Below are 14819 nucleotides of genomic sequence, written 5' to 3'. Positions count from 1 at the left end.
CTTTTCTTACGCGGTATCACGTCGGGGTCACCAATGTAGCGCTCGTGTATGTATATATATATTTTAGCGGGAAGGAGATTCCTGTTGAGGCGTCTTGGATGCAGGTAAGTATATAATATCTATTTGGAAACCACTGCTGAGGCGTTTCAGATCGATAAGTATGTGGTAAATATATTTTCTATATCTTTTTAAATATATAAGAATACTTTATTACTTCTTTGGTAACAGACAGTATCACAGTATTAAAAGGCAGACAAAAGAGAGTGTGTTCGGCGGAAGAACTTAGATTACTTAATATCTAGATAGGAATCATCTTTGGCTAGTGCGCATGTGCGCGGTATAAAGTTACTAGAGAGGTGCCATAGTGGCCGATCGCACGCCGCCATCTTGCGGCGGCACGGTGCGGGAATAGTGTTGTTTTAAACGTTTTAATTTTTATATATAAGATATTTAAACTCGTAAATTATTGCAGAGATAGCCTATCTCTGCAATAATTAACGAGTTTAAATATCTTATATATAAAAATCAAAACTTTTAATTTACATTTAGTTGAGTTGAAAATAATTTTAATGGATTAATAAAACTTTTTTTGCGATTAAAACGACACCAAACACGGCATAAATTCGATAATTTTTAATTAGACAGGTAATTAAAAGTCAAATCGGGTTCAATTCTTATTACTCACACTGTTTTTTTTCATTTATGTAAATTAGAATATTTATTTATGTAAAATAAAATTAAGGATCGACAGGCGACATGGTGGAGACGCCTATCGGCCAGCCGGGAATTACAAATTCTTATTTTTAGATATTAGCCAAAATATTGAATGAATCTTATTAAATTTAGGATATTCTTAATCAGTAAGCTTATTTGTAGTCCTCTAAAGAGCTATTTTATGAAAAAAAGATAAAAATAAAAATTTTCAATAAACTTGGAGGAATGCGCAGCTAGGAACGGGTAAGGTTGGGTTAGCCGTGAGTCCGTATTTTATTTATTATAAATTTTTAAGAGCAAAAATGTAATATCCGGCCTTTTAGAAGACTGCTTTATTATATAAAGAATATATTAAAAAAAAATTCACGAAGTTATGTCACTTATTTTATGAAATATCTGGACGATAAGATTCTCACTAGATTCATAAGAAGCAGGGGAAATTTCTGTGGTAACATACTGACTGCTTGACAAGGAGAGAGCATCATTCCATCTTTGTCTCTCTTACATCGCATATGTAGTAGCGTCCATGTAGGTACAAACACTAATACGTGAGCACACGGATGCAAATATTGAGAGATAATGTCAGCAAAAAGGCTATCATATTATTTTTATTTTTTTGTATATGTATGCATATGTAAATAAAGAACAAAAATATAAACTATTTTAAATAATAAGAATCTTTGTGTGTGTGTGTGTGTGTGTGTGTGTGTGTGTAATTAAAAATTAATAAAAAAATTAAAAAATCAATTTATATACCATATATTTTTTTTATATCATATAAAAAAATCCTAGAAATGTACTTAAATTTTTCGTAGATCCTCGATTTTTTTCATTGCTTCTAAACATTCAGCTAAAAGAGCAGTTGAGACTATTCGAATAAAAAATATGTTATCTTATTTTTTGCAAATAATATAATATATTTTTTAGGAGTCCAAAAATATATGTTACGCATAAGTTATTTATAAATTTCGTTCAAATTAAGAGAATATTGTATTGAATATATTGTAATGCATATACACATTAATTTTTATTAATTTACTTGTTTAACAAAAACATGGTTTTTTATTGATAATAATTTAAAATTATTTCTGCTCAGTGATTTTTAAATAGCCGCAGTATATTGACGGTGCAAAGGTAGCATAATCAATTGTTTTTTAAATGAAAACTGGAATGAAGGAATTGATTAAATTAAAGCTGTTTTAATTTGTAGATTTAAAATTTAAATTTTAAGTTAAAATTCTTAAAAGAAATTATGGGACGAGAAGATCCTATTAAATTTAATATAATTTTTATATTTAAAGAAATAAATTTTATTTTAATGATTATATTTTATTGGGAGGATAATTAAATAAAATGAACTTTAATTTAAAGATAATTTTAACATTAATTAATAAAAAAGGATTGATTATTAAATTAAGAAAAATTTTTTTTTTTTTATAATAATTATTATAAAAATTAATTACCTTAGGGATAACAGCGTAATATTTTTAGAAAGATCATATTAATAAAAACGATTGCGACCTCGATGTTGAATTAAAATAAAAATTAAATGAAAAAGTTTAATATTTTAGTCTGTTCGACTAATAAAATTTTACATGATTTGAGTTCAGATCGGTGTAAGCCAGATCGGTTTCTATCTATAATAAAATTAAGAAAATTTTGTACGAAAGGACTTTTTTTTAAATTATATTTTTTTAATGAATAAATTTAATTGATTAAATATATGTAAATAAATAAAATTACTTTGGCAAAATTTAAGTGTATTAAATTTAGAATTTAAATGATGTATAATAGAAAAAAGTTATACAAGTAATAATTTGTCAAAATTTAAGATTATATTTTTATAGTGCGTTAAATATATTAAGATTGTTAATTTTGTTATTAATTATATTAGTTGGGGTAGCTTTTTTAACTTTATTGGAACAAAAAATTTTAAGATATGTACAAATTCGTAAAGAACCTAATAAGGTGGGATTTATAGGATTATTTCAACCTTTTAGTGATGCTATTAAATTACTTAATAAAGAATTATTTTATGTATATAAATCTAATTATAATTTTTTTTATTTATGTCCTATAATTAGATTTGTTTTAATAATAATATGATTAGTATTTCCTTACATTACTAATATTTATTTTTTAAATTATTCTATTTTATTAATAATTGTTTTTATAACTAATAGAGGGTATGTTATAATTTTTATGGGATGATCAGCTAATTCGATTTATTCAATAATAGGGGCAATACGATCAGTTTCACAAATATTATCATATGTGAAGTAAGATTTATTTTAATTATTTTAGTTATTATATTAGTAAGAGAGAGATATTCTTTTTTTGATTTTATTAATTATCAATTTTATTTATGATATATAGTAGTTTTATATCCTTTGTTTATTATAGTTTTTATTAGGATTTTAGCTGAATTAAATCGAAGTCCTATAGATTTTATCGAAGGTGGGTCAGAATTAGTTTCAGGGTTTAATATTGAATATTTTAGAGGTAGGTTTACATTAATTTTTTTATCTGAATATGGAATAATTATTTTTTTTTTTTTTAATTAATTAGAATTTATATATTTAAGAATTTATTAAAATATTCAATAATTTTAACTTTTATTTTAATTAATATTTTATGTAGAATATTAATTTTTATACATGGAATACTTCCTCGAATACAATATGATGAATTAATATATTTATGTTGGAAAATTATTTTACCAATAATTTTAGTTTATATTTTATTAATTTTTGGATTTAAATTTATATTATTAATAATAATTTAGTAAAAAAAAATAAATGTTTAAAAGTTAATAGAAAATTAAAATGTCTTTAATATGTTTTCAAAACATAAACTTAAATTTAAGATCATGAACTTAATTTAATAGTAATTTATAAAAAATTTAAGTATTAAATATAATTATTTTTAATATTTTAAATTTATTTATAATAATAAATTTTAAAATATTTATTTAAAAATAATTAAATCTCAAATTTTTATTATAAGAAAGGTAATAAGATAAAATAAAGAAAGTAACATAATGATAAAATTTGTCTAATAATGATAAAAGGTATTTCAATAGATTGAGCTCCTGCTCATGTTAATAGAATAAAAATATTAATGAAAATTCAAAATAAATATTGATTTAAAGGATAAAATGATAATGAATTAAATTTTATAGAAATTAGAGGTAAAAAGTATAAGATAATAATTGATGATAATAATGCAATTACACCTCTTAATTTGTTAGGGATAGATCGGAGGATAGCATAAGCATATAGAAAATATCATTCAGGTTTAATATGAATTGAAAATGTATTTTATAAATAAATGAAATATTATATATATATAATATATAAGTTTATATATATATATATATATATATATATATATATATATACACAGATATGACAACCGTTATCTTGATTTTTTCCGATTATTGATGTTACATTGCGTATAACTCTCATTTCTTTCTCTCTGCTACATAAGTACTTATGACGTGAAAAAACTTACGAGTAACGTATGATGGCTCAATGCAAGAATATTTAATCACGTAAAAAACTTGAGTTCAAATATATCAATATCAATTTTTTTATAATATATTGAAATATAGAAAATCATAGAAATATATTTTTTATATAGGCGATAAACTTAAAAATTTGATATTGAAAATATTTTAATCATTTTATAACTACACACACTATAAATATATAAATGCAAAATAATTTCGTAAATAAATTTCAAGTAATAAATCAATTGCACACATGCACACAGCTGGTATGTAGATTTTTATTAAATTTATTTTCTGAATTATTTTACACTTATATATAGTGTATGTAGTCAAAATATTTTCAATATATTAAAAAATTTTTTAATCGCCGAAATATATTTTTTTATCATTTTTCTATATTCCAATATATATATATATATATATATATATATTATAAAAAAATTAATATTGATATATTTGAACTCTAATTTACTGGATGATATACTGAACATCCTTGCATTGATTATACATTACTCAACGTTCTTTCACGTTATAAATATTTGGAGCAAATTATACAATAGCATCAATAATCAAAAAGAAATCAAGAATAATCAACATATTCCTTATATAATATATATACATATATATGTATATATATATATATATATATATATATATATATATACGCACATATGTGCATAAGCATATATAAAATTTACAAAAAGTAGGTACTTATTAGCCTTGCTACGCTACTGCCTTGTGCTACGGAAGGCCATTTTCAGGCGGCATCTCGCGTATACCGGCACGGTAGAGGAACAAGGAGAACACGTGATTATCGGTCCTTGTCTCTCTACGGTGCGTCCGCGTGAGCAATGCAATGGTGTATGTACGTGTACAGACATGCACCACTACATAAAACCCGAGAATTGGTTTCTCGGCGTTGGCAACACTGAAATCGGAGTTTCGCGTTGTCACCGCGCGAGGTCTCCAACATCAATTCGGAGTTTGGCTGACCGACCTGTCGACCCTTAATTTAATAATTTTGTTTTTTCTTTTTGCACTTGCAATTTTTTTATACAGATACACAACTGGATAATTTTTATTTTACATAATCTTATTTTATACATTGTACCTAATATAAAATAAAGCAAATAAAACGCTATTGCAAAAGTTAAAATAAAAGTTAAAAAAATATTAAATTAATTGTTTTACATAATTAAATATTCCAATTTGCATAAATAAAGTGTCAGTGACAGGAATTGCACCCGAGTCAACAGCATGATAACCGCGAACTTTATAGTGTGTATGTACTATTCCGACTTCTCGAAAATCAATTTAACCGAGCCGAATATAAAAATTGCCATATATTGTTTAAATTAATTTTTTTTGAAAATAATTAATTGTAAAGTTTACGCCCTATCCCTTTACTGGCAAAATATTTTTATTCCATCTCAAATATTTATAGTAAATCATCTCTATATATAATGACTTTTGGGCTGGAAAATAAATAATAAAATATTTTAATAAAAAGCAAATTAAAAAGATATGTACATAATTTTTTTATGTATTGCCTATAAAGTCAACGTCATAAAAATTATAACCCCTGAATTACGCGAACGCTACGCGCGAAAGACGAAACCTCGTGCCTGCGGCCGCACAAGTCCACGAGACGCATCGGTGAAGTGAGACAAAGCCAGAGCGATGGATCGTTGGTCCTTGTCTGACTTATTGTTAGCTGTTCAGTTCTCAACTTGGTTCTTAGCTGAATAGTTCCGACATGAACCATATCGCGGAATCAAACCATTTACCGTATTTTTTACCGAGCGTCACGGCGTAGTTTATGTCCACTTTGTCAGGGGACGCACTAGTAGACGCGGCCGCTGACACTGAATCCCGGTGGCCGCTCTCCTGGCTTTATCGAATCCTCTTTGGACGGACTCACCCTCTGTATTATATGATTGAAGTCTCTGCTAGCGCTTGTGTTATTACGCATGCGCGAGATCCGTCTCCAGTCCCTCCAATTCTCATATTCTTAACATTGTCTGCGGTTTAGTTATTTGCATTTGCAAGTACAACTCAAAGAGCAAAGTCGATAAAATCGGCGACACATATATAGATTTCGTTCCATTCCGTAAGTTTCTCGTTCGGATCGTGTGTCTCATCATTTAGGAAGCGTGTGTATCAATCAATATAGCTTTAAATAATATTTACATTTTCAAAATATCGTACATTAAGCGTATAATTGCACTTAAGTTGCACTATGGATAAGGAGACAGAAGAAGAGCGAAGAGGTAATTTTCAAATGATATTAATGCGTTTTTCTCGCATTTTTCTTAAAATCATGAAGAAACGAGAAACAAAATAATATATACTGAATGATATCGGGTAAATGTTTTTTTTGTAACCCAACTTTATATATATATATATATATTTTTTTTTTACAAATATAAGGTTTGTTATTTTTAATTGAACTGAAATAGATTAAACCGTGAAATATAATTTTGGTAATCTCGGAAAGAGAGAGCGAGAGAGAGGAAAAACGAAAAGTGCAAGTAAAGTTTAACTAAAAAGAATAAATATACGTTTTGTGTATTATAGTTCTGAATCTGCTATTTGTTAGAATATAAAACGTACATTTATATATATATACATATGTAAACAGCTGGTAAAATGTAGGACAAAATTAGGTTAGGATACTAATTAAATCAATTCTGTAATTGAGTGATTTATTATTTAATTAACATTCAGACAGTTAGTCTATAACTATATAGGAAAAAATTGAAAACACAATATGGAAAACTCATAAATAATTTTTAGGCCGTTTTTAACAAAAATAATTCTAATAATATCCATAAATATCATGATTAGTAAAAATATTTATTATTAGAATGTAATGCGTACTTTAAATGTTGTATACAAAGTATTTTTTTTCCTATGTTCTAGACAACAATTCAGATGAAGAAAAACAAAACGTCTCTCCTGAATCATCGGAGGTAGAAGATTCTGAAATGGAAAAGTTACGAAGATATCTAATCCAAAAATTGAGACTTATCGATTTGTCAACAAGTAATCAAAGTGACCAGTCACAACAAAAAGTTCTTCGTGAACTTAGTTTAGATGGAGTTGTTGAGTACATTAAAGAAAAGCCGGATTGCAAAATTGTTACTATGGCTGGTGCTGGAATCTCTACCTGTTAGTATATATTTAAACACATATAGCTTTTTATATTTAATAATAATTATATTGTTATATTGCTGATATTAATGTAATAAATATGTTTACATAAATGTTTATTTCTGTTTTACAGCTGCTGGAATACCAGATTTTCGATCACCATCTAGTGGGCTTTACCATAAATTAGACAAATATAATTTACCTTATCCACAGGCTATTTTTGAGTTAGATTTTTTCACAAAAAATCCTGAACCATTCTTCACACTTGCAAGAGAATTGTTGCCAGAAGGATTTCGACCTACGAAGAGTCATTATTTTATTCGTATGCTATGGGAAAAAGGTCTGCTACTCAGACATTATACACAAAATATTGATACACTGGAACGTGTAGCTGGATTACCTTCTGAAAAATTAGTGGAAGCTCATGGAACATTTCATACTGGTCGTTGTCTTAAATGCCGAGCGCCATATATGCTCGCATGGATGAAAGGTAATTTGCAACTAGCATTTTTTTATAAACGCAACTACCTGTTTTTTTACATCAATCAATTTCTCATTATTTTGCGCTTAAAAATATTAAGGTAAGAATATCGAAAAATGAATATTTTACAAGATATTTCATCACCATATAGTTTATGAAAGATTACATTAATTAAAAGTATAAAATATTTTGATGTATTTGTTACTTGATTATCGTAGTCGTCAGTAAGAATTAAATTAAACTTATTAAATTCATAAAAAAAAGACCAATACTGAACTAAAAAATTTTTTTTATTTATTAACTCATGAGAATAATCACTCAGTTATAAGCAAACATAGAGTGGATTTTAAACATGAATTTGACTAGGAAAATCCGGAATATTTTACATAACGAGAGACATACAAAAAATAGAAAGCAGAAATGTTTTTTTATAAAAAAGGTTAACAATAAACGCTCAAAAAGATACAGACAACCTAAACATTATTTATGATAAGGTCATTAGAATTGTTGAAAAGCTAATATTGTACTGACGAATTGCTTACATACCAACGAGATGTCTTAAGAGACACAAATTTTAATATATAGTGATTGATGTTTTTAAAAATTAACATCACTTTAATTATATTGACATCTTAAAAGAATTGTAAGTTTTTAATTTTAATTTTACTTCTTTTTTGCTTATCTGTTGTGATTGATCTCGTATAATTGATGTAATTGCATTTGTTGTATGTATAATTTCAGAATCATTTGATAAAGACCTAAAACACAGGTCGAAATGTCATGAGTTAAATAAAGAAAATTTTTTGTCTAGTATTGGTCGTTTTTTTATGAATTTAATAAGTTTAAAGTATAAAATATCTCGTAAATTATTTACTTTTTGACTATACTATCCTTATAACTTTTTATGCAAAATATTGTAAGAAATTGATTTATATAAAAAATATTGTAAGAAATCGATTTATGTAAAAGAAATATTGTGTTCTATTTAAAAAAAAAAATTAATTTGATCTTGAAATAACCCTTAAATTTGATCTCTAAATCAAGGTCAATGTCACTTTGAAATTGCTACTTTTGTATTCAACATTTTTTTTTATATTACATTCTTTACTCAACTTTCTGATTTGGTAATTTTAAATATACTAAGCTCATGAATAAGTGTTTTAATTTGCATCTAAGTAAAAATTTTTTTAGTATCTAATTCAAAATTATTACTTGAAAAGATATACAGAAAAGTTATTTAATAATAATTTTTTTTAGAAAGCGTTATGTTAAAATATATAAGATATAATAATTTATATCATGAAATTACTAAATACTTATATACATATAATTAATATTTTTTATGGAATTGTTTCTTACAGTTGTTTATCTCACATTTATATATATATATATATATATATATATATATATATATATATATATAATATTTGGAAATATAACAATTTTTGAGTAAATTGCACTTTTCAAATAAATTCATAATCAATTAAGATACTAGCAAGACATTAATTTAATAAGATACTAATTATATAGCTTTAAATTATAGAAAAAATCTTAGAAGGTAATATACCAACGTGCGAAGAATGCAACGAAGGTGTCGTAAAACCTGATATAGTCTTTTTCGGTGAAATGTTACCTGAACGTTTTCAAGTACTTGCTGATCGAGATTTTGTAGAAGCTGATCTTTTAATTATTATGGGATCAAGTTTGGTAGTACAACCTTTTGCATCGTTAGTAGACAGGTATGTATATATAAGATATAGTTTTATTCTAGGATGCATATAAGCCTATACATATAGAGTATGTAATTTATTCCTTAGCAAAATTACGTCTGTGTAGCTTTTAATCATTTATGGTATAATTAACCATTTTTATTGTCTCGATCATAAAAAATGACCACAATCTAAATATTTCTAATTGCATGCATGCATAATGTATGATGTATTTTACGATATAATAATAGACGATTTGTATATGTATAAGGAAATAAAAACGTATTTTTATATGTTGACATTTTTTTCTTTGTTTTTCGTTATTTATATTAAAAGAAAAATACAACGAATTTTTTAGTATAAAAAAAAGTTGTTTCAACACATGAAGAAACATATATAATATACATGTTTTATAACATAAGAAATATACATGTTTTATGTTCTATAACATTTAAAAATTGTATAGGATAAATTGCATAACAGACATATATTTTGATAACTTTTATATCAAGTTTTTATATTTATATAATTTGTGATATGTGAACATAAAAAATACATATTTTTTACCATGTTTTTTCATGCATTGAAACAACTTATTGATTGTGGTAAAATAATTTGTCGCATTTTTATTTCAATATATATCAGAAATTATTAAATAAAAATGTCAATACAAATAAGTACAATTTCTTTATATGAATCATTTATGTCGTAAAGTACATCATATATTGTGTGCATACACAATTAGAAATATTTAGCTTGTGGTTATTTTATAATGTGAGGCATAAGGCAAAAGAAGGTATCTATAGTGTAGAACAAGCATAACGTAAGCATGATGCATATTTAAAGTAACATATTTGAAGTTTATAAATATAAATGTATACAGGATGGGGAAAAAGTAATGGAAACCCTGAAAAATCTCGAAAAATGAGTTTTAAAGAAAAATATTTCCTATAAAAGTTGTAGGGCTTAAAAAAACCTATTTATTAATATTATCAGTTTGACCTTGAATTACGTTGCCAAGGTCAGGGCAAGGTCATCTTGAATTTTTTAAATGAAACCTTCCATTTTTTGTTACATACTGTTATAACTTATTTCAAGAGCTTTCCAAAACACTATAATAAAACATTTTTTTCATTAAGTACTTTTTGAATTATAAAGATTTGAAGTTAACACTTTTTTACATAAAATGTAAAATATATTTTGTAAAATATTCATTATGTTTCCTATAAAAGTTATAAGGCTTAAAAAAAAAGAAAATACATTGTTGCTTTTAAAAAAAGATGTATGTAATTTTTAACACATTTTTTTAAAAGCCACTGTGTTTTTTTACACCAATTGATTGGTCTCATTATTAAAGTATTAAAGTATGATAATCAAAAACTGAATTATTATATTTTACAAAAGATATTTTACATTTTATGTAAAAAAGTGTTAACTTCAAATCTTTATAATTCAAAAAGCACTTAATGAAAAAAATGTGTATATATATATATATATACATTTTTTTCATTAAGTGCTTTTTGAATATATATACCGGGTGTCCGGTGACTCGCGTTTTACATGTTAGTGGGAGATTCCTGAGGTGATTTGGAGACAATTTTTCCTCAGCGAAAATGATAGAGATCATCATTTTTTTAATGTTCCCAATTTTTGAAATCATGTATCTATGTAACTAATGTAAGCCTTAAATTAAAATTCTATTACAGTAAACTTTATCTAAAATTAACTAAAAAATGTAGTTTTGTTAATAATTTATTTTTACAAGGCTTAGTTTACAAAAAAGCTTTTATTTTCAATCATTTATAACTCAAAAATGATTGGTGCCTGGACATTTTTGCTGAGGAAAAATCGTCTCCAAATCGCCTCAGAAATCTCTCATTAACGTGTTAAACGCGAGTCACCGGACACTCTGTATATATAATATATAAAATAAATAAATTTTTTTGAAGAGTACGAGCTACTTGTCCACGTCTGCTTATCAACAATGAAAAAGTAGGTATGCAGGATCGTTTATCACGTTTCTTAGGACTACGTCAGGGTTTGATGTTTGATGCCAAGAATGTGCAAGGAGGCCGCGATATAGCTTGGCTGGGCGATTGCGATACTGGTTGCCAATTACTGGCTGATAAACTTGGCTGGGGGGTAAAATTTTTATATTTATATTTGTATTGTTTTTCTCTTGTATTGCTTTATGCAGTATATGAATTAATATCTACACGTTTTGATATATGTATTTCTGTGTAAATATTAATGAAACATAATTTTTATATATACATAGCAGTAATAATGAATAATTCATAATTTTAGGATGAATTGCAAACTATTATCCAAAAAGAACATGACATTTTGGATATAAAAAATCAAAATGACAATTTGGATGTAAAAAGTCAAAATGACAATTTGGATGTAAAAAGTCGAAATGAGAATTCGGATGTAAAAAGTCAAAATGACAATTGATAATGATATTGCATATTACTGGTGAATGATTGAAGAGTTTTTCTCTAAGAAGAAACAGAAGTCATTTTATTCGCATTTTATTTTATCTTAAGAATATATATGGATATGAAATTTTAGTTAAGATAGGTGGTAAAAACACTGTTGAAACATTAGATATCTGCACGATACAATACAATACATTAAAAATGTTATATTTGTCGATTTATTTTATTGATTCTTATTCGTAAATTAAATAATAATATTAATGTTGCAATCTTAATGTGTAGCATTAGGAATGACCATTGACTCAATCCTTCCTAATCATGCATCATTTAATTTCTGTGAATTGTATAAAAAAATCCAAATATAAATATGGATTTTGTGATACAACTGTTGGAAAATAAGAACATAATGGAGTATATTTAATAAGAACATAATGGAGTATATATTTTCTTTTATGGATACTAAATGTTTATTAATGCTTCAGAAAAATGTATATTAAATAAAAATAAAAATAATATGGTAATGGTCTATAATTATTCTATACTATTATATTCTTTACTTAAAAATTTAATGCTCATTTATTCTAAGCATTTAAAAAAGTGTGTGCTTGCGTGTGTGCGCGCGCACGTATTAAATATTATGCGTATATTATTTCCACACATATATTTTAAAAAATACTTTTATAGAATCTTCCCTATCTTGAAATATGTTTTTTTTAAATAACTAATTTTTTTAAATAAAAATAATATATTTCAAGTACAAAAGTTGTAGAGTTTGAAGGGAACATAATATTGTGACCTAGAATTTCCTTTGGGTGGCATGTTAAAATAATAATAATAATATAATATTGTATAAGAAAAATATTATATAATATAATTTTAACACGACACATAAACGTAATATATTGACATGTAACTTTATGTGTCATTGATTTAAAATAATGAATGGTGCTTTTCCACCCTTACCCAAGGGGTAAAAGAATAAAGTACATCATCATTATTAAATAATGACGATAAAAATTTAAATCATTCAGTAAAAGATAAATTTGTTTGGTATGTTGATCCTGAAACATTGGATATTCGCACGCAATTAGTTAAATTAATTAATATATTGATACAAAAAATATAGCAACGCTGAAACATTTGATGCATTTAAATGTGAAATGTGGAAATTAAACATTTCATTTTTAAATATTGTTGCCATCATGTGATAATACCATTGTTATAATAGGAAAACATCTGTCATTTAAAAAAAAATTAGAAAAATTAAAAATGTATTAATATTTTCGTGTCCATATATATGAGTATGTCATTCCGTTGCATTGGTTGCACATGTTGCATGAGCAAAAATATCAGAATATTGTGAAAAATTCATAAAAAGATTGCGAGTTATATTGACCCTTTAAGTGTTAATGACGGAAAAATCCGTCAAAATAACACTGGCCAAAAGTGCTTCATGACGAAAAAATCCGCATATTTTATAACGCCAATAAATCACTTTTGCAGTGCAGCAATTGAACTAATAATACATACTTTAATGTTTTTGAGGTCGCTGATTATAAGTTTGATATCGAATTTTAGAAATTGAAAATTGCGGATCCAATATGGCGGATAATAATTTTTCAAAATTAATATAGTTCTAAAGCGTTTTTCTTGCCTGACACTCAAGGGGTTAATAGTAGTCTCGAGTGTTCTGTTATTTATCAAGAATTTTGCGAATGTTTCCAGAAAACAAACAAAAAAATTACATAGTGGCTTTTTCATCATGTATATGTTGAAAGACTTCTTGAGTTTTGGGATACAATCAAGTTTTTATTGATCGAAATGATCGTAAGTGAAAAGTCAAAGTCAGGAGAACATTTCCCAGATAGCACAGGTAGATTCTGAGTATATACGCAGTATATCGCAAACGTAGATTGTGGATATCCCATTAATATTTGAAATACGTACAGGATATTTTGAGAATGTACGGAGGATGTTCGAATGTCTGCCTACTCAGCAGTATATACTGAGAATATTTCTTGGTATATCATAAGTATATTAATAAAATATTTTAACACATTACTAATGTTTACTAAAAATATCTCTTGGTATCAGTATATTTGTAGAATATTTTAAGCATATTTCCAGTAAACACCAAGTAACTATATAACTGTTAGTTATAATATCCTACTCAACAATGTAAATGCAATATAACACACGTGTTTACATTATTGAATGGGAAATTATAACTAACAGTTATATAATAGTTACGTGTTTGCTGGGTTACTAATAAATCCCCTACAGCACGATATATACGGAATATTGCAAGAATATTTCTGCAAACGTGAATATAATATTTATAAAATATTGCAGAATGTTTCTTTTATTTTCTTTATTTATTCGGACATTTATTTGTCCGATTGAGCAATCAATTTTAATATTTCAGTTCCCTGTGTTGAAATCGTATCAGAAAAAATTAAACTGATAAAAATTATTGATTGAAATAACTACTTTTTACATGCTTTATATAATTTCCTGACTAAATCTTAATAGCGAGATAGATAGCTCAGATTGCGACGCATAGCGGTAAATGAAAAAACTATGTGAGAATATACGTATATTCTGAGAATATACAATATATATATATATATATATATATATACGAGAAATAATGTACTATAAAATGTGTAAAAAAATGCTAACAGTATATTCAAAGAATATATGTAAAAGTATATTCTGATAAGTAGTAGTAGTAGTAGAAAGAGCGGGTGGGACTATATATAAGTCCCTAAAGGTCACCTAGATCTAAAAGTTCCTTTGCGACACCCCGC

General features: G+C 25.9%; 1 protein-coding gene across 2 annotated transcripts; it reads left to right on the top strand.

Moving 5' to 3' along the window:
• Positions 1-6193: 6193 nt before the first annotated feature.
• Sirt2 (NAD-dependent protein deacylase sirtuin-2) lies at positions 6194-12540 on the top strand. Of its 2 annotated transcripts, none has more exons than XM_029308959.2 (6): positions 6194-6495; positions 7148-7396; positions 7512-7868; positions 9403-9598; positions 11518-11710; positions 11876-12540. In XM_029308959.2, exons 1-6 carry the CDS (start codon positions 6465-6467, stop codon positions 12023-12025), a joined length of 1176 nt encoding a protein of 391 aa, XP_029164792.2. In that variant the 5' UTR covers positions 6194-6464; the 3' UTR covers positions 12026-12540. The 2 variants fall into 2 exon arrangements, with proteins under 2 accessions (XP_029164792.2, XP_085336156.1); XM_085480030.1 differs by lacking the exon at positions 6194-6495 and adding an exon at positions 6522-6589.
• Positions 12541-14819: the final 2279 nt, after the last annotated feature.

The sequence above is a fragment of the Nylanderia fulva genome, unplaced genomic scaffold (assembly GCF_048542155.1).
Source record: "Nylanderia fulva isolate GAGA-0341 unplaced genomic scaffold, ASM4854215v1 Scaffold139, whole genome shotgun sequence".
NCBI lineage: Eukaryota > Metazoa > Arthropoda > Insecta > Hymenoptera > Formicidae > Nylanderia > Nylanderia fulva.
This window is presented reverse-complemented; position numbering and strand designations above follow the sequence as displayed.